This window comes from Phalaenopsis equestris, unplaced genomic scaffold (assembly GCF_001263595.1).
Source record: "Phalaenopsis equestris unplaced genomic scaffold, ASM126359v1 Scaffold000251, whole genome shotgun sequence".
NCBI classification, from domain to species: domain Eukaryota; kingdom Viridiplantae; phylum Streptophyta; class Magnoliopsida; order Asparagales; family Orchidaceae; genus Phalaenopsis; species Phalaenopsis equestris.
In genome coordinates this window covers 332189-351724 of record NW_018164693.1, presented here as the reverse complement: position 1 = coordinate 351724, position 19536 = coordinate 332189, and the positions used below count along the sequence as shown (strand labels likewise).

Below are 19536 nucleotides of genomic sequence, written 5' to 3'. Positions count from 1 at the left end.
TGAAGATATGGTGTATCCTAGTTCCAAGTCAACACCCAGGGTCGACCCTAAAGCCAAGTAATCCTATAGGGACTCTTCTTGAATTCTCTTATAATGATCTTACCTACTAAATGCTAGAGGTTAAGATCAATATGTGGAATTTCAAGTTGAGTAAAAAGAAGAGTTTTGAATTTCTAATGGTGGGGGTACCTTTTCTAATTTTCTAAGACTAGTCAATAGGAAAGTCCTATGGCTAGACCTTGGCTACTAAATAAGTTTTCTAGACCTCAACCAAAAGTGAGTTTAACAATGTGCTCTCACAAAAGGTGTGTTTCTAAAATCTCGGAAGCTTACACTGAGAATTAGGTAGATGAAAGGTAGATGGCCTCTCACCTATGGTGTGCTCCTAAAATCTATGAAGCCTACACTTTAACTTGTGCTTAAAGTGATTTAAGGTATTCTACCATCAATTAATTGTTTTCCAACTAATCCTCAAATATTTTAAAGTGCCTTCCAAGTAATTAAATCAGAAATTCCTTTTTTTTTTGACTTGACCATTGGACAAGAGAAACAAAACAAAAGAAAGAAGAAGACCGACCCTCTTCTAAAACTAGCGAAGCCAAGGGACAAAATAGCAAGTGAGTCGACCTAAGAACATTTAAACTCTTTCAAAATTATAACTAAATCAGGCCCCAAGAAGAGCGTTTAAATCCACTCTAAGACGGTGTTTTTGATTAGCCCAAAATTAACAACATTTAATGCTTCCAAATCAACATGTCAATCAACGCTTAATTGATACCCAAATCCTTCATGAAATCAGCCTAAAATAGCACTTTAAAACACTCCATTTCAGTACTTTTAAAACCTTCAAACAACACCCATATAAATGCAAGACAACACTTTCAAAACAGCTCTCAAATTAGCCCCTTTTAAAAGCTTCAAACAAAAATTTAAAAGCTCAAAGACAACACATAAAACAACTCCAAATGACATTTGTTAAGCCGCAAAACAACGGAAGTGTAGGGCAAAGAGCAGTAAAAACGACAAACTAGAATGACATCTCGACCCTTCTTCAAAATAACAATAATATCGAACAACCGACCAAAAAAAATCAAATGAAGATTCGCCTACGTACCCCACAAATCCTATGCATTTGCAATTCTAACACTTAAACTTTCAATTTCTACACACGTCACCTTGATTTTATGTATGAAAATAACTTGCGTTAGATATGTGTACATGTAAGAATTGAATTTTTATATACGACAAAGATCCTTCAAAGAAAATCTTAAAATTTAAAATGTATCTTCTCGTGCACAAGTAAGGTGGTGTATATGTAAACAAATTTAAGGAACTCAGGTGTGAGAAACATAAACATATAAGAATCAGATGACATATATGTAAACATTAAAGTTTAGGTATCAGATATGCGAATGTATGAAAATTGTGTGGTACATATGTAAATTGCCCAAAAAAAACTTCATTATTTTGAGATTCAGATCTTGATGCTAAGCTTTTAAGCTTGAATTAACGTTCATAACAGGAAATATGCAATTTAAAACTAAGGAATTGTAAAGAATTCAGCATAGCACCATCAAAGAGAGAAATCTCTATTCATTGAATGCATCCCTACAGTTATTCTATAGATTATCTGAGGGAAGATATCCTCTGAGGGAAGATATCCACCAAATCCTCATGAATTCCGTCCTATAGATTCGTATATCTTTTAGTAGTTTTAGCGTTTCATTAGATGAAGCAACATTAACGATTGTTTAGAATCAGGTCTCACAAGGAAAAATACATCATATGTAAATGTGCAAACACATTAGAGTTGAGTGATGTGCATGAAATTTCCTCAAATTTAAAGAAGAGCAACACCATCTATTAATCTCTCTCTAATTCCAGAAACATATAAAACCAATCAAGGGAATGCCCAGATCTAAAAAAAAGGATATATATATATATATATATATATAAATATATATATATACTGCTCGCCGGAGAGGGCATTCTTGATGGACAGCTTGCAAACACTTAAGTTGAAACTTAAAACTTAATGCAGGAGAGCAAAGACTTGTGCAACTAACCTCAAACAATATTTAACTACATTTTGCTCAAAAGAAGAAAACATCACAGAAACTCAAATATCCCACATTTATTTTATTTTATTTTTACTTTCTTACCTACAACGTAATAGTTGGAGAAAGAGAGAGCCGAGGGCTTCTTCTGCGTGCGGAAGAGCTCGCGGGTTCGAGCAGGAAGAGAGCTGAATGGGAGCTGAATCGAGCAGAGTCGAGCGGGAGAGAGAGAGCTAGCAAGCGAGGGGACCCGAATTGAGCAGAGGAAGAGGGAGTTCGGTCGAGAGCTTCTGTTCGCAGAAGAGAAGCTGGAACCGAGCGGTAGCTTTGTCGCACACGAAAGGGAGGAGCAGACGAGTGGGTTTGGGCGGAGTTCTTCGGCGCAGCAAGGAGTCGAGCGCTTCGGTTCTTCTTGTCGAGCAGGGCAAGCAGAAGAGCGGGATTGATTAGGAGCTTCGCTCGGAAGCGTGAGGCGAGCGGGATCGAGCAGAGGAGCTGGGGGAAGTAAGCGAGCGAGAGAGTTCTCTTGGCCAGAGGGGATATCGAATGCTGCTTTTCGGTGGAGAGGGTCTCGAATCGTGCCGAGCACTCAGGGAAGAAGCCGATGTTCCTTTTAGAATAGGAGCGGGCCAAATTAATCGATGTAGCCGTTGCACGAAAATTTTGGCGGGGAATTGAATACTTTCCTTTCAGGCAGCAGCTTAATTAAAAAAGATTACATCAAATCATTTTCTATAAAGACCATTTTAAATCATTCATTTGAATTTTGAATTTTGAAATTCAAAATTACGTGAGCTGGTGATTAGTCCGTGCTCAGCGTGAGTATCAAACTCGAGTCGAACCTAGGTTGAGCTCGGGCTCGCGCACCGCTAATTAAAAAGAAACGTGCATCGATATTAGTGTCATTTGTCCACACGCATAAGCTTAGAAATATAGGTGTCCTTGACTAAAATTAAAGTCCCAGACACATCCGTGTAGTCCTTTTCGTCATCCGGGGTTGTTCAGACAAGTTCGCCGACAGTCGGACTAAAAAAAAAAGTGTCAACTTCGTGCGTGGTGTAGCGAGTGCGTTGCTGAGTCACGGAGGGTTCACCTAAGGCTGTCTGATCTTATGAGAACTCATTTTCGGGCACTCTACATGTTAGTCCTTACCCCTTCCAACTAAGATTCGAGTGCTTGGGACTACCCATGCGAGGTCTTCACAAAAATGGGTCAAGAGGTAATTTGAAGTTTTACGGGAGGTGAGCTCCATTATTAGTCTACTAAGATAATCAACAATGAACTCCTAAGGCTAAATTTTGGGTTCTGCAAGTAGGAAACTAAAACCTCACTAAAAATGAGTTCAACAGATGTAAGATCACTATCAAGCATTTACATCTTTAAAAATATAACTTCTATTTAAAGCTAATGTAGCACAAAAGTGAACAGTCTGATTGCACTCTCTCTTGGTGTGAAGGAACATCATTTGCTTGAAGGAAGTCAAAAGGTTGTTTCCTGGCTAAGGCTCAGATGGCCTTCGCAAAACTTTCTAGTTGTTGAGTTACACAAGAGACAAATGATGTTGATATTTTCACCTTAACCGTAAGAATAGTATGTAACTCGACTCTGACGATGTCCCAATGAACAAAATTTTGGCTCCGAGCAGCAATGGCATTTTCTTTCTCAACACGGAAGATAGCACCGGATCTAGTCATATAGGAGGTGGAAAGAGCTCAATCAACATTAGTTTTGATCCATCTAGGGACTGCTCCCGTAATGAGAAAATAGTAGAGACAACAATAGTAACCGGAGTGCTGTGCAATTAACCATAAACCTTCGTGTTCCTAGCTCTCCAATAGTGGTGAACTACATAAATATATATACGGGCAAGGGGAATGTCATTGTTGCGGACATGGGAAATATCATGGAGGGCTTCTTCAAAGATAGCAAATCTCGGTAGCTGGAACACCTAATTGGCAAGCCTTTGAGTCACCGGCCTTAGCAGCAAGCAATTGGACACAATTTGGGACTGATTTTTGATCTCTTGGCAACCCCAAGGACAAAAGGATTTCTTCATTAGACCACGCATGAGAAGCCAAGCTTTCTTAGGAATCGCATAATGGTTGGGAAATCTTAAAAGGAAATCACCTTCCAGGGGGTGTAAGTGGAGTTTTTTGAGCCAAAGGAAATCTTTCATTTTGGTCGGGAGATTGGCTTCATAAGGTGGAGCCGTAATAGTTTTTTCCAGCATGTGCCTGGAAAAAGCTCCAAACAATTCTTCTGTAGCTCCCTAAAAATCAGGACTTAAAAAATATAGGTGGTCATAACCGCCCAAAATATTTTCGGATCAGTTCATGTCTCCAAGCACCATTTGAGATAAGGGCAAAAATGTTGGCTAAACAACCTATTTGGTTGGCTCGTACTCCACTGCTCCCGTAATGGAAAAAAATAGAGGCAACTATAGTAGTCGGAGTGTCGTGCAATTGACCATAAACCTTTGTGTTCCTAACTCTCCAACAGAGGTAAACAATATAACAATATATTCGGTCAAGGGGAATGACATAGTTGCGGACATGAGAAATACCATGGAGTGCTTCCTCAAAGATAGCAAATCTCGGTAGTTGGAACACCAAATTGGCAAGCCTTTGGGTCACCAGCCTTATCACCAAGCAGTTGGACACAATGTGGGACAGGTGTTCGATCTCTTGGCAACCCCAAGGACAAAGGGCTATCTTCGTTAGACCATGCCTAAGAAGCCAAACTTTCTGAGGAATCGCGTAATGGTTGGGAAATCTAAGAAGGAAATCACCTTCCAGGGGGTGTAAGTGGAGTTTTTTGAGCCAAAGGAAATCTTCTATTTTGGTCGGGAACTTGGCTTCATAAGTTGGAGCCGTAATAGTTTTTCCAACATGTGCTTGGAAAAAGCTCCAAACAATCCTTCTGTAGCTCCCTAAAAATCAGGACTTGAAGAATACAGGTGGTCATAACCGCCCAAAATATTTCCGAACCAATTCATGTCTCCAAACACCATTCGAGATTAGGGTCAAAAGTTGGAGATTCTCAAAAGGGTGACATCGAAAAAGCAGGGCCACTTAGCAAGTGATCTGTTATGAATCCAAACATCTTCAAGAACTTTTATATGCCCTCCATCTCTAATCTTCCATCATGTAATGGTTTTGAGGGCAGATGCCCCGTCACAGATCACCTTCCAGGTATTAGAGGTGGTGCGGGTAAACATTTTTTTTGTCAAATCTCTGTTCCATTCTTGCTCTCGAGATATCAATGCAATAGTGAGCCCCGGTCTTGTACGATGTGCCAAGTGTACCCTATCTCTCAAGGACTCTTGCCACTTCTCGATGGCGTGAAAGGTTTCCTAACCAAGCAGGTTGGCACACCGTGTCCCATGCCACAAAGTGCAAGGTTTTTCGGTTCGAGTCCCTTTTTCACATGAAACATTTGTAATAATGTTGAAGCTCCTGTAGCACATTTGCTGGGACTAAGCTGTGCGAAATGATGTGCATAACCTTGGGAAGGAAGGAGAAATTGATAAGGGCAGCCTGACCCGCAATCGATGGATGCCCCTAGCATTAATCTTCAAATTAGCATGGTGAAGCAAATTGGCAAAGTCCCTCTTGTAAAGTTTCCGTAATGCCGGATGAACTCCAAGGTATTCGATCATCTCATCAACTTTTCAGAAATGGAAGATATTAGTAACTCTCCTTATCCACGAGATGGTTGCCTTGTTGAAAATAATTATTGATTTAGAAAGAATGAAAGGAAAATTAATAGCTCTAGTGACAAAAGTGTGATAATAAGAATATCAAATAAAAATTAATAGGTCTAAAGGCCTTCGTTTAAGTAGAACTAAAACTGAATATATGGAATGTAATTTTAGTAGTAATAGATCTAGTGACAGAAGTGTGATTTTGGGTGATCAAATTATTGAAAAGTGTGAACGATTTAGATATTTTTGGTCCGTTATTCAAAGTGATGGTGATATAGATGGGGATGTTAAGAGTAGAATTCAAGTTGGTTGGTTGAAGTGGAGGAATGCTTCGGGCCTTTTGTGTGATAGAAAAGTACCGCTTAGACTGAAAGGAAAATTTTATAAGATGGTGGTGAGACCTGCAATGCTCTATGGCGCTGAATGTTGGCCTTTAAAAGAGAAGCATAATAATAAGTTAAGTGTTGTCGAGAAGAGAATGATTAGGTGAATGAGTGGCTTTACACTTAGAGACAAAATGCGAAATGAAATATTCGTGATAGGGTTGGTGTAGCTCCTGTGACGGACAAAATTAGAGAAAGTCGTCTTAGATGGTTTGGTCACATTAAATGTCGACCATCTGATGATCCGATTAGGACAGTAGATATTTTAGATTCGACTTGTGTTAAGAAAGGCAGAGGTAGACCTAGGAAGACTTGGGCTTATTGTATTAAAAATGATCTTAGTTTACTAGAACTAAATGAAAATATGACACTAAATAGGACGCAGTGGAGAAAACAGATTCATGTAGCCGACCCCATGTAGTGGGATTAAGGCTTTGTTATTTTTGTTGATCTTTTACCCAGTCCAACCTCAGTAATCACAAGAATATCAAATATGAGCTAGGTCGCTCTGGTTGAGACTTTATAGAAGAGGATAATATCATCGGCATTGAGCATATGCAAAATACGAGGGAAGTTGTTAGCTAACCACACCCCAATGTGCTCCTCCAATTGGACCAAGACAAGGGAGAGCAGCTCAGAGCATATAATACCAAGGCAATGTGCTGCTCCTTTGGTGGCACATTTGGCATTGATTCAAGGGGACTGTTTACCATTAATTAAGAGAGTAAAGTTGGGTTGCTCCATGCAGCTTAAAAACCATCACCAGGAGGAAGGTGCTCTGACAACTACTAGAGACTATTTCCTCCAGAGTCTCTCTGACAACTACTAGAGACTATTTCCTCCAGAGTCTTCCAACCCATTTTATCATAAACTTGTTCAATATCAATCTTGATGGTCATGAGGCTAGACTTCGCCTTGGAGTGCTTGAGCTTATTGAGCATTTCCCGAGCAAGAAGGCAGTGATCAAAGATAGAGCGATTCTGACGAAAACTCCTTGTTTGGGGGAAATAAAGATTGATAGAACACTCTTGAGACGGTTAACCAGAACTTTGGAAACCACTTTATAAATTTTTTGGCACGAGATGATAGGCCAGAAAAACATCGATATTTTTCGATTTTGGGATCGACACAATTGAAGATTGCTTCCATTGATTGGGCATACGAGTCATGGAAAAGAACTCATGTACCGCTCTCATGACTTCTTAGAGATTATGCCCCAAGAATTCTTATAAAAAAGAGGTAGTGATACCATCAAATCCGGGCTCCCAATCATGACCCATTTGCGCGTAAAGAGGACTCGTGTTTTTTCAGTCATAGATACTTGCGTTATTTTTCTTGTATGATTCTTATTGCCCGTTGACCGTTTTTTGTATAGTAACATGTAATATGTTCTTTCTTTCTTTGTAGATTTTTTTTTTAATGTTTCGCCTATGCTTCTAATGTTTGTCGACCATCCTTGGTTTTACTATAAGTACATTCAACATACCTTGGAGATGCTTCCTCGACATTGATCTTTGACGGAGTGGATAAAGGGTATTGTTAGAAAGTTAGTATTGGTGATGAGTGAGCTTTTTTTTTTCTCGACGTTGAATACTTTTGTGCTTGGTATTGGGCACTCAATATTTAGTCTTGATTACTTGATAACCCCCCCATTTGATTCACATCATTTGCTCCAGCCATTGAATTTGGGTTCTTGGTGGGTTGGGATTTGTCCATCACAACTTTCTTTGGTTTAAGCAGATTGAGCAAAATTGGGCTTTGATATGTCAGACCTTAGGCACCCCATTTCTATATATGACATCAATATTTTTGATTAATTAACAAAAGAATAAAAACTACAATTACAAATAAATTTAAGTATGATTTTTAAAAAAAAACTTAAGCATAACTCTTATGGCTTAACTATTATGTCCCTATATTTGATGGGATAATCCTATTTTTTACAAAATTCGTAGACGACTTTGAATAATCCTTTAACAATTCAAAATCTCTAATCTCAAAAGAGTTGAATTCATTAAAATAAAGTTTGTAGAACTTGCTCAAAATATTCTGGTGAAATGCTGCTGAAAAAATAAAATTGATATGGGTTGATATGAGATATAAGTTTAAAATATAAACTATTCATTATTTTACAAAGCTAATTACATGATCAATATAAGAATTTTGAAGAAATTCACTAAGCAAAACTTCATTCATTCAACGCAACATTCAATGTCTGAATTTGATTGCTTGCTCTTGCTTCTGGCATGACCTTAATCTCGTGTATCCTCACCCTCACTACTGCCCAAAATCTTGCCTTGATATGCTTCCTCCAAGGCGACGCCATGGTTCTGCCGCCTTTCATGTTGACCTACTAGCCATCTAAAACTTACTCAACCAAAATTTGAATTGTATTCTTGTATGTTGAATGGCCTTGTAGCTAAATGTCATTTGTCTACAAATTATTATATTATTAATATTTATTTCCTTAAAGGTATTGAACAAGAATTTAGGCACAAGTTAAGCTAAAATTTACTATAGATAATAAATGATGTTTTCTATAAAGCTTTAGAATTTGAGAAATATTGCAATTTTCTCCTAATAAAACTACTGTTCATTGATATTGTTAAGGAAAACTCTTTTATCATGTGTTTTTTTCTTTTCAAGAAGTCAAACTCCAGATCTAGCATTTTGGATGCATGAATTAATACCACAAGTCACGTGCTATGTGGTTCATCACCCTGTCTACGAAATATTGAAAAAAATATTACAATAGAATCTATTTTTGGTCAAATTTTGGTGGGATTCGATGATATGCCTTTTCAAGTTCAATAATGATCATATGAAGATAATTTCTTTGTGCATATAAGAACTAAGAAATGAACAAAATAAGAAATAATGGGATTTTGATTTTCAAAATCTTTTGGAGCAATGTGAAAGGATCTTAAGCTTCGCTTTATTACTATTTTATGTTAGGAGATAAACATGGGTCAATGGCTTAGATTAGAAAGAGTTGGGCTCTTTGGAACCAAAGTTAATATTTATTCCGAGTCATATTCATCATCATTAGCAGCATCCTTAACTGGTTTTAGTTGGCTTTATGTATCCTCATTCTCATCAGTATTTACATATTAAGCACCGGAACTTTTCTTTTTTACATTTTATGCACCCTAAACTTTTTCCGAACATCAAATGCAACACTCCATCTCTTTTCTTCGTGCGACTCGTTGGCTCTTTCATTTTTTTTAGTTCAAGAAACACATCCCATGGCGTCAACACATTCACCGGACTTCCCTACTCCAACCAAGCGCCTTCTGCCAGACTGCAATATGCAGATGAGGATAAGCAGCTTCTCCACCGCCGTTTCCGATGATTGCCACTGCTCAGCTTCACACCTTTTCCGATTCCAAAAACGGCAGAAACATCCATTGCCTAGACATTCTCAACTCATCCTTGCCTGACATAGAGGACATCCGCCGTCTCTCATACTCAATTTTCTCTCTTCTCCAAACCCCTGATTTTGATTTCTTCTCCGATGCCTGCATTACTACTGGTGGAAATAAGTTTGCTGTCCATCGTTGCTTGCTCTCTCCACGAAATTGCTTATTTTGAGATGTCTTCTCAGGAAAGGAGAATGCATCAGCAGCATTCTCCGGTTAGGATTGATATGAGGGAATTAGTGGATGATGAATTCGATGTGGGCTTCGAGGCCTTGGTTTTCTTGACCTTTGACAATCGATTCCCTAATTTGATGCCAACGAGGTCCTGAGTTGTTGCCGCTGTATAACGGATTGGTGAGAGTCCTTGCTTGTTCTTCTTCTTCTTCTCCATCCCGATACAACAGCTCCTTTCTCATTTTCATCAGGTCTGGTGGTTTGAACCTGCAGACGGGGTGAGGATAAGCAGGAGACGAAACAAAGGGGAGATGAGGTGCTGTATTTGATGTTCGGGGAAGGTTTGGGTTGTTTCAAATGTAGATATAAAGCTTTAGATGCTTAATATATAAATATTGATTTTTAGGTGTCCTATATATAAAACTCCTAATTTTTTACCGTCAACACTCATATTGATACAATCTTAAGATAAATTTGAATTTTATATAATCTATCTTTATGTGATGCAATATTTAGATATCTATCAGCGTATCTTTCTGTAATATTGACTGATAAATATCAAATCTATTAAAATTACATGTCATATACTAACCATTTTTTTATATTAATCCCAAGCTCTCAATCTTGTCAAGTTTTTTTTTTTTATTATTGTATTAAATTTTCACTTTATTTAGCAAATGTTGTGTTGATTAGAGTTGTCATTTGCAATTAAAAAAAAAAGAAAGAAAATATAAACACTACATTGCTAGTTTGAGCCACAAAGCTAATGATGATTTATTACTCTCTTTTTTCAGTCCATAAAACCATTTTCTTTTTAATCCGTACCTCATTCTATCATCAAGCTTCTATCGTATGCTGCGATCTATTTGAAGATTCTCTTAAAGGCCTTATAATATTTTTGTAAAGGGAAACACCATCTTTCCCCACATTAGGCTTATAGCTCAACAAAAATTTTTCAATTCATCTTTCTTAACAATACGCTTGAAAAGTTAATAACTTCTCAAATTTCAAGTTGCATTATCTCATCTTAGTTTTTATTCAATCATTTTCTTTATAATTTAGAAGTCTAGGTTCAGGACTACTTGTTATGAATAACCTTTCCATTGACGTCATTACACAATTTTTTTACCAAAAAAATGGATTTTTTTAGTCGTAATAAAATGTTTTCTATTATTTTTTAAAATGTATTTATCATATTATAAAATTATATGCTAGTGCAAAATAAAGTATAGCTATTCCCTTCTATTTGTGTCCTTTAAAAGTAACCAAGCTAATACCTTTTGAAATACAAAAATATGGCAAGGCGAAGAAAGCTGGGAATCCAAATTTCAAAAAAAGAAAAAAATACTCGGCCACACTATTAAAATAAATCTCGATGTGATTCAATTGTCTTTTTTGTCCCACACCGTGATCCCTGTATCATCCCGGTCTGAATCAATTCTTCTCTGGGTCACACAAATTTCCTAACAACTAATTTTGCGACGCTAGTAGATGTTTTCATTTGGCTACTATATAAAACTATCATTTAATTAAAATTTGTTCATAGTAATAATAACACGTAAATGTCGAAGAACACAATGAAACGATTAACTTATTGTATCGCATATAAATATATATGATTTTAGTTCATTTTAAACACTTGGGTGATAGTTTTATATATGTATATATAAAAATTGATGGTAAAAATAGACATATTCTTATTAATTCTTTCTCTGCAAGTTCAGGAGAACTTACGATTTCATTTGCAGGATCTTAGTTTACGAGGTTTCTGGCTGCAAAAGTTAATGAGTAGCGACAGCACCATGGTTTGCAGACCAAAGATGGATTATCTCTTGAATTTGGTCCAAAGTGGCAAATTAAAATATGAGTAAGTTATTATTATTATTATTATTATTTTATGTACTTGCAGTTGCCAGAGCAGATTAGCCTTCATTTCTGCAAGAAGAATAAAATTTAGATACCACAACATTCCCATGCATTTACACATCTAACACCTAAACTTTGCTTTTTTTGCTTCTATACCATCCAAATCTTTCCTATCACATCAAGAATACCGAGCAATTTAACTTTTTATGAAGTGCAGCACAGCTTTTTCATGCATAGGTGTTATATATGTAAATACATAGGAATTGAGTGTTATGTGTGTAAATCTTTCTAAAATTTAGATTGTATGCAGGATGGAACTCGCTCCTTTCAGCGATTTCAACATCGCGCTACAAAAGGCAATGGGGAAACATGGCCGTCATCCTAAGCAGGTTATTAAATTCTGATGTCGGCCGCCGCCTCCTTCATCTCTGATTGTGAGTCCCTCTATATGAATCGGTCTCAAAATCTTGTTTGGTAGTATACAATATGCATTATCCCCTCCATTATAAGGCTAAGTAATGGAAAATTAAACATAAAATACATGTGGGTGATGTCTTTTGTCGCACAATCAATAATTTCTCAGTTTTTATTCGCCTTACGTTATTTTTATGATCAAAAGTGTTGTTGCCAAAAAGAAACAGTGGCAATTATGTCATGGTGATCATCAGCATTATTTCATTTTCATGTGATGCATGTATGGGTTTTTAATTATTTACTGCACATTATTTTTAATCTGTGCATCTGATGTGTTAGGCGTGAGGCATTGGATGCTTCGAAATTTATATCAAATGTGGGTGCATCATGGTTTGGTATATTCTTCCAAATAAACCCTTATTATATTTATAAATTATTTTTCCTTGACGCTGCATCATTTTTGGTTCCAACTACTGCTGTGATCCCGTTTGTCATCCTACCAGCAGAAGTGTGACGAGTTTTGGATTATAAAAATTGATGGTCGAATTGCTCAATCTTTCAATTGGGAGGGGTTGAAGAGATTAATTATGTTACGATGCGATTCTTTTTTAATGGATTTATGTGAATTGAAACAGTTTTTAGCCACGAACTAAAAGAAGGGGCTATCATCTTTGGCTCTATTTTGAACTATTTTTTTTGTGCGTATAAATCTTATTAATTTAAATCATCTATTTAAAATAAATTAAAATTTTTTAAACTTGATTTGGGGGATAGAATGGTCTCCAGTGTGCTTGCAGTCAAAATAAATATTTTAATGAATGAGAAGTCTTAAGATAACTTGGTTCTAATATTATTAAGGCATCTGAGAAGCCTGAAAATCTTTTACCATTAAAGGGATCAATACAGGATACTTCACGGAGAGCGTGTAGTTTTGGTTAAGATAATTAAATTGTTATAATAAAAACTATAAATCATATCTCATTTTATACAAGAAAGGGTTTTTGAAGTTAGCAAATATCAACCACTATTGTTGTCATTTAGCTGCCACTGCCTTGTAACTATCTTTGGATGGAGGTCAACTTTTGATAATGGATGTTGACATTCATGATCACTTGATTGTTGTCTCTCTGTGTTGGGAGTCTTTCATACCTCTCTTGATCGTTACCATTTGTCATCAATTAATGTTGATCATCATTGCCCAATTAGCATACCCAAATTATTTATATCAAGCGATACAAAAATAAGTTATCTTGCATTATTTCTCCAAGCATTTGTAGTATTATTATGGGGACAAGTTGGCAATCCTGACCTCTTCTCGTAATGATTAAGTTCTTCACTAAGCCAAAATGGGCAGACTTGTTTAGTACAAAAGTTCAATTTCTATGATTCTAAATCAAGTCAAAATTTTTAAATTTATTTTGGAGTGAACCCAAAATGACATTCGCTCCCGTCACGAGCTCGCCGGAAATCTGAATTTGATAAATCCTACTAACGTAAATTGTAAATTCGATCTTGCAGCTAAACACCCCTTTTGAGTTACGCTGATCTAAACTGACACTTGTAGTCCACAGCATAGTTTAATAATAATAAATAAATAAAATGCAATTGAAACAAATTATAGTATATGAAACCGGTTCACAACTCACCCCAAAACCTCATAAATAATTCATATGCTTTCTTTTCTTTACAAAAATAAATAAAAGTTTAATAACAAACAAACCGTGCCATGGATAAATTTTCACTGAATTTCAGTTAAATAATGCGACAACTGAATCAAATTAATATTATTCGATTGAAAGTATTTTCTCTGTCATGCTTCTTTATTTATTGAGTCATAAGCAGGCACAATATGGAAACCACATCCCCTTTACATCTCTTTCCAAAACTAATCAATTACAAATATTCAATCTTTAATACCTTCCTAAAGCAATACAAATCGGCTATAAAAGTCTATAGAACTAGAAGAAAGCATAAATTAGTGGAAAAGAAATAGGAGATAAGTCATTATAAGCTTTTAATTAAGCTCATAATTAATTTCATAATTAGCTTAATTAAAATCATTTCAACTCAAGCTTGAAGCTTCACGCCGAAGCAAGCATTGCATTTGTTGGCTAAAATAAAACGAAAAAACAGGGACTGTTTGGTTTATAGCTTTGTTTGCAGACCAAGCAAAATAGCAAAGGCAATATATTAATTAATAATATATAAATATATTTTCTGGACTATTTTGTTGCTATCTAATCTTCCAAGTAAAGAACACCAACCGGCCATTAATCTAGAAAAAAATTGATCGTTACCAAATGGAAATTCATAGATGTAGCTGAATTAGTCTTATATTTTCCTCAAGAAAATTGTCCAAAAGCTATAAAATAAATAAATTAATCAATAAATTCTGGGTCAAATTGTGATGCCAGATGTGCATACTTCCAATGTGCTAAAGCTCCTCACATGGAAGCTAGATTTTGCCACTGTATTCATGCCTGGAGCATGCTAGTGACCACCTACTTTAATTGGTCAAGATTTTCAAAGATTCTGGAACTAAAATCAAATCACTTCTTTGCACTGATATATATATATATATATATAAAGCAATGGTCATAATTCCAATTTACTGACATGAATTTCTGAAAATTCCATGTTTCATCAAACATTGAAGAAGCATTCAGAACATTTAGCAAACCTAAACTGTATCAATAGAGTTGAAAAAAGAAAATCCAGTTTTTAAGAGTTCATGGTACTAATGAGAACAAATTCAGTAAACTATAATCTCTAGCTGAGCAGCCTTAATTTTTCTTTCTTTTTTTTTTTTTTTTGCACACCTGTTAGATCATGAACTGAAGTAATAAAAGGATATGAGAAGCTAAGGTCGAATTAGTCAAGTAGAAAGCTAAGGTAGCAAGCCAAAAATTACGAATGAACCAATCAGATAGTTTTAACTTCACCTTTTGTTTTGCAGAATCTATACAGTACTGATCTTTGCATCTTCTTCTTCTTCATCTATTAGAGATGGAGTTTATCATGCTCTCACCAGTCCACCATGGCTTCTCATTGCTCGATTCTTCGTCTACAGGAGCTGGAAGATTGAGATCCAGCATTTCCGGAACCTCGACGGCAGCAGCAGCAGCCGCCGCCATATCGACGCCACTATCGGCATCTGCATTTGACATCAAATGAGACCTCTTGTGTCCACCCAACGCCTGTCCTGAACCAAAAATCTTTCCACAGATACTGCATTCATGAATTCTGTTCTTCTTAGAATGGGAGTCTTCGATTTCCGAAACTGTCATGTGCTCGGCAAAAGTCTCAATTTTGTAGTCAGAATCGGCATTGGGATTCGGGAAGCAGCAGCCCCTGATTCTCTTGTGACTGGCACGATGGCCGCCGAGAGCTTGGTAGGAGGGGAAGCTCCTGTTGCAGTCTTCGCACTGATATCTGCTTTCTAATTTTGTCTCTTCTTTTCCCAATTTGGCTTCACGAGCACTCAAGTGCTTTCCTTTTTCATCAATCCTTGCTCTTTTCTTCCCAAATTCAGCTGATGTCAGAATCTTTGGCTTTCCTGATGCTTCGCCGGTGTACTCCCAGTCCAAGTCTTCGAATTCCCCAGATCGCTTGATCGGCACCTCTTCTTCCATGACCTCGGATTGCTTGTCGGATGATTCGGCCGCGATCGACCAGCAACCGCTGATGTCGCGTGAGAGCAACATGAGACTGACGGCGACGTCTTCTAGCTCCTGCTCGTACTCAGTTACAGATGAAGCCGCCGGACTCATCTTCGACCACTGCTTCCAAGAAACTTCTCCTTCTTCGTGATCCTCTTTTTCCTCATCCGCTTCAAAGCTTCGGCGGCAAATCTTGTCAGAATGACATCTCATGTGACCGAACAGAGCTTTCCAAGAAGGAAACTCTTTGCCGCATACCTTGCACTGCTTTATCTTCAGGGAAGAAGAAGACGATGTTGGATCTTCGCCCGCAAAATCTGACAACTTGCACGTCTTTCTGGGATTTTCTCTAAGCTCGTAAGAGCTCTTATCGAGCTTCTGAAGCTCTGTTACTGAAGAGTAGAAGCGCATGTGTGATCTCATGTGGCCTCCGAGCGATCTCCCAGAGGGAAAACACTTGCTGCAAATCTTGCATCGGTGCCTCTCCATCTGAAGCAGAGAGAAAAGAAAAACAGGGGATGAGAGTCTCCTTTATGAAATTCAAGAAACCGAAGCTTTTGCGGTTCAAATTTGAAGATTTTCTCACTGATTTGTATGCAATCTATTCACAGCTCCATATCGTCTCGGCCTTCTCACTTTCCCTTGACAAGAAGCAGATCTGAGCTCTGCCCGCTGCGCTCTGTTTCCTCTGCTTCTCAGCTTAAGTAGGAGCTAGAGCTAGAGAGCGAGAGAGCGAAAGAGAGAGAGAGAGAGAGAGAGAGACGCAGGGAGATTGAAGGGCCCAGGGGGTGGAGGTTGATTCGTTTCTCTCTCCGAGTTGTTCTTTGTGCTTTAAGGATGGTGGGAGGAGAAATTCATGCATGAAGCAATCTTAAAAGTGGAAAGGAGAGAGAGAGAGAGAGAGAGAGAGAGAGAGAGAGAGAGAGAGAGAGATCAGGGAGGAGAGAGAAATAGAAGTGTGTGAGGGAGTTAGCACGTGTGCCGAACCGAGAATCCTACGCGACGGATCGAACGGTTCGAGGGTGCCACGTGGCTAAAGGATGAGGGGATCTCGAGGTGTCTATGAGTGAATCCCATACCAAACTAACCGCTCCCAACTATTACTTCCTTTTCTCCAGCTCTAACGGGCCAGATAACATGGATCCTCTGCAACATCCGAGCATCAAACAGCATTACCCGATCCACGCGTGGTTTTCATTGGATTTATTTCGTGCTTCATGGGTTGTGTAGGTCCCCCCGGGTTTCAGGTGTTAGAAGTCTGACACTCATTCCTTCACAACTGCTTGGGAGTGATCCTCCAATCCCAATTTGTTGAGCTTTGATTTAGAGAATTACAAGGGAATTAATAGAGGCACCTCACCCTTCTCCACACACGTTCAGCCGTCCTAATGCCTGTGGGCCCTATTTTTACATTAGTCACACTCAATTAAGTTAAAAAATAATCTCCAATTTTTGTTAATTTTCTTTTATGATTATATTTACTTTGTCTTCTCTTTGTAGGACATCTTTAATAGAAAAAAAATATTTTATACAGTCATCCATACGTATAGATGACCAATCACAAAATCATACACTATATATGTACGATCATCCGCACTTCGTAAGACCATGTGTAATATTTTTATCTTTGTAAATAATCTTAGAACTCTTAGCACATAAAATACTCTTGTTTCATTGAGAGAGCTAACTTCCACTTTTCACATTTTTTTAAAACCGTAGATAGAAAACATAAGCTGTAATGTTGGAAGAAAATGAGTAATGGGAAAGGAAATAAATATCTCAATAACAACATTTAATTTGAATATTCTATTTTGGGTGATATGGAGCATTCTTAGCACTTTAGCTACCCGTAGGTGTTTTGATTTGTGGAACTTTGCTAGCAATTGACTTCCATTGGTTCCATACTTATTAACAAACTCGATTGCCCAACACATTCACTCCACAAAAGTAAATGAATTATGATTGATGCAACTTCTATTCCATCACAACTTAGTTGGCATAATGCATAATTTTCTCTTTAGCTCTACTGTGTCATCAAGAAATTTTTATCAACAGGTACAAATCTCAATGCCTTTTGAGCAAGAAATATTCCAAATTAAAATTTTATGATCATGCTGGCCACAATTTCAAAAAAAAAAAAATTATAATCAAAACTTACTATCTCGATAAGTTGAGCCATATGAACCTAAAAATGATCCAATTTGAGTCCAATTAAGTCTTTATCAAACACTTGAAGTGTCATAAAAATTTTTGGTGCATTAATTGGAAAGCAAAATAATATAAAAAATTGACATGCTCATAATCAAATTGAGCATCTCTACGAGAGGAATTTAATAAGCTTATGATTATCTAGTTTTGAGGTCATTAAGAAACTTAAATATTGAAAATCTAGATGTGATTAAGAGAATTCTTTTAGATTGTCCGATGAAGTGTTTTGATACCTTAGACCTCTATTTTTCACTTTAAAGTAGAGGAAAAGAAGAGAGTGAGCTGACTACTAAAACTTAACTTTAAAGTCCTAGCGGTTGTCTTTGGTTACCTAAGATCGTGATCGAACACTAAATGCCACTGCCAATTACCAGAGGTTGCCTTTGACCACTAGAGATCACTGTTAACCATGAGAGGTCGCAGTCAACCACCACTGATAATTGTTTCAATCAACTATGGTTATTATAAACATCAACTACAACTTTTATAGCCAACTACTACTTTTATAACCATTAATTACGACCCTTGTAGCCAATTATTACTAATGTAGCTGCCAACTATAGTTTTTGTTGTTTTGACTACCCTTTATATGATTGTATTTGTCAGGTTATTTAAATGTAGTTGTAATTTCAACATAGTTTTATAATCACATCTTCCTTGATTTAGGAAAATAACGAACCTCCGTACTTTCAATTTCTTAGTGGATTTTTTTGACTAGACCAGACCTTGTAATTTTCCACGTTCTCTAGTTTTTTGTTGTAAAAAATTTAGTTATTTATCATATCTCTTTCTGTCTGTATCAGAAAAATATACTGAGCTAAGACATAAGATCTATCTACCGATGAGAATTTTCTAATATGCAGCATGGTAAATAGTGATGAAGAAGCCCGTCACAATGAAGTTCAAATTTTTAGTTAGAATTAGGCAACCAACATTATCAATCATTTAAGTATATTTAGAAAAGATGTTATTAATGTGCAACATATTAGATGTCTTCATATCTCTTTGCTAGCATCTTAAAGGACTCAACTAAAAGAAAACTTGACATGAACTGACACATCAAAAGATCCCTTTCAATATTATTAGTGTTCTCCTTTTTGGTAGCCTCATCCTACTTTATTTTATAATACTAATGCTATTATTCAACAACCCTAATTTTTAACTTGGCTATCTTTAACTTCTCTATCATGATAGTGACATTTTTTTAATTGTTTAGTAGCTTTCTTAGTTATGATTATCAAGACGAGTTAAAATATCAACATTTTTGGTAACTTCAATCTTTTTCTCATAAATCTTGATATACTTGAAGTTCCAATTTTTTTTGGCTCCCCCATTTGAACTAATAAACATTAGATTGAACCCCCTATAGTTTGAAACTTCAGATTAGCCACCCTAGCAGCAATAATGTTAGTGTCATTAAAAGCACACACCTGCTGTCCATTTCTTAAGAAAATCATAATAGTTCTTCCATCTTTTCTTAGAGGAATGCAAATTTACTATACTAAAATGTTAGGAACTCCTAATACTGGATCATCACATCCCTTCCAAGTATCCCACTCTGAAGAAGTTATAGAATTACTTTTTCTTAGAACAAGAACTTTGAGAAAACTCCTTTACTGAGAAAGAAACATAAAAACAAAATAATATTTCTTT

General features: G+C 36.7%; 2 protein-coding genes across 3 annotated transcripts in view; one reads left to right on the top strand and one right to left on the bottom strand.

Annotated features, from left to right (window-relative positions):
- The window catches only part of LOC110024234 (probable trans-2-enoyl-CoA reductase, mitochondrial), a 51266-nt gene extending 38919 nt beyond the window's left edge, over window positions 1-12347 (top strand). The window contains exons 9-10 of the mRNA XM_020724083.1: window positions 11485-11603; window positions 11913-12347. Coding sequence (XP_020579742.1) covers window positions 11485-11603; window positions 11913-12006 — 213 coding nt within the window. The 3' untranslated portion in view covers window positions 12007-12347. The remainder of the gene's footprint in view (window positions 1-11484; window positions 11604-11912) is intronic.
- Window positions 12348-13750: 1403 nt separating this feature from the next.
- Window positions 13751-16555, bottom strand: LOC110024248 (zinc finger protein ZAT9-like). Of its 2 annotated transcripts, XR_002293979.1 has the most exons (3): window positions 16262-16555; window positions 14959-16164; window positions 13751-13901 (listed from the first exon to the last, which is right to left on the bottom strand). XR_002293979.1 is itself a non-coding variant. In XM_020724109.1 (2 exons), the coding sequence occupies exon 2, from the start codon at window positions 16162-16164 to the stop codon at window positions 15010-15012; it is 1155 nt and encodes a 384-aa protein (XP_020579768.1). In that variant the 5' UTR covers window positions 16262-16555; the 3' UTR covers window positions 14737-15009. The 2 variants fall into 2 exon arrangements, 1 of the variants encoding a protein (XP_020579768.1); XM_020724109.1 differs by lacking the exon at window positions 13751-13901 and having other exon boundaries at window positions 14737-16164.
- Between the last annotated feature and the right edge of the window lie 2981 nt (window positions 16556-19536).

Excerpts from the sequence above, each read along its gene's own strand:
- LOC110024248 (XM_020724109.1), bottom strand. The coding sequence starts at position 16,164 with ATGGAGAGGCACCGATGCAAGATTTGCAGCAAGTGTTTTCCCTCTGGG.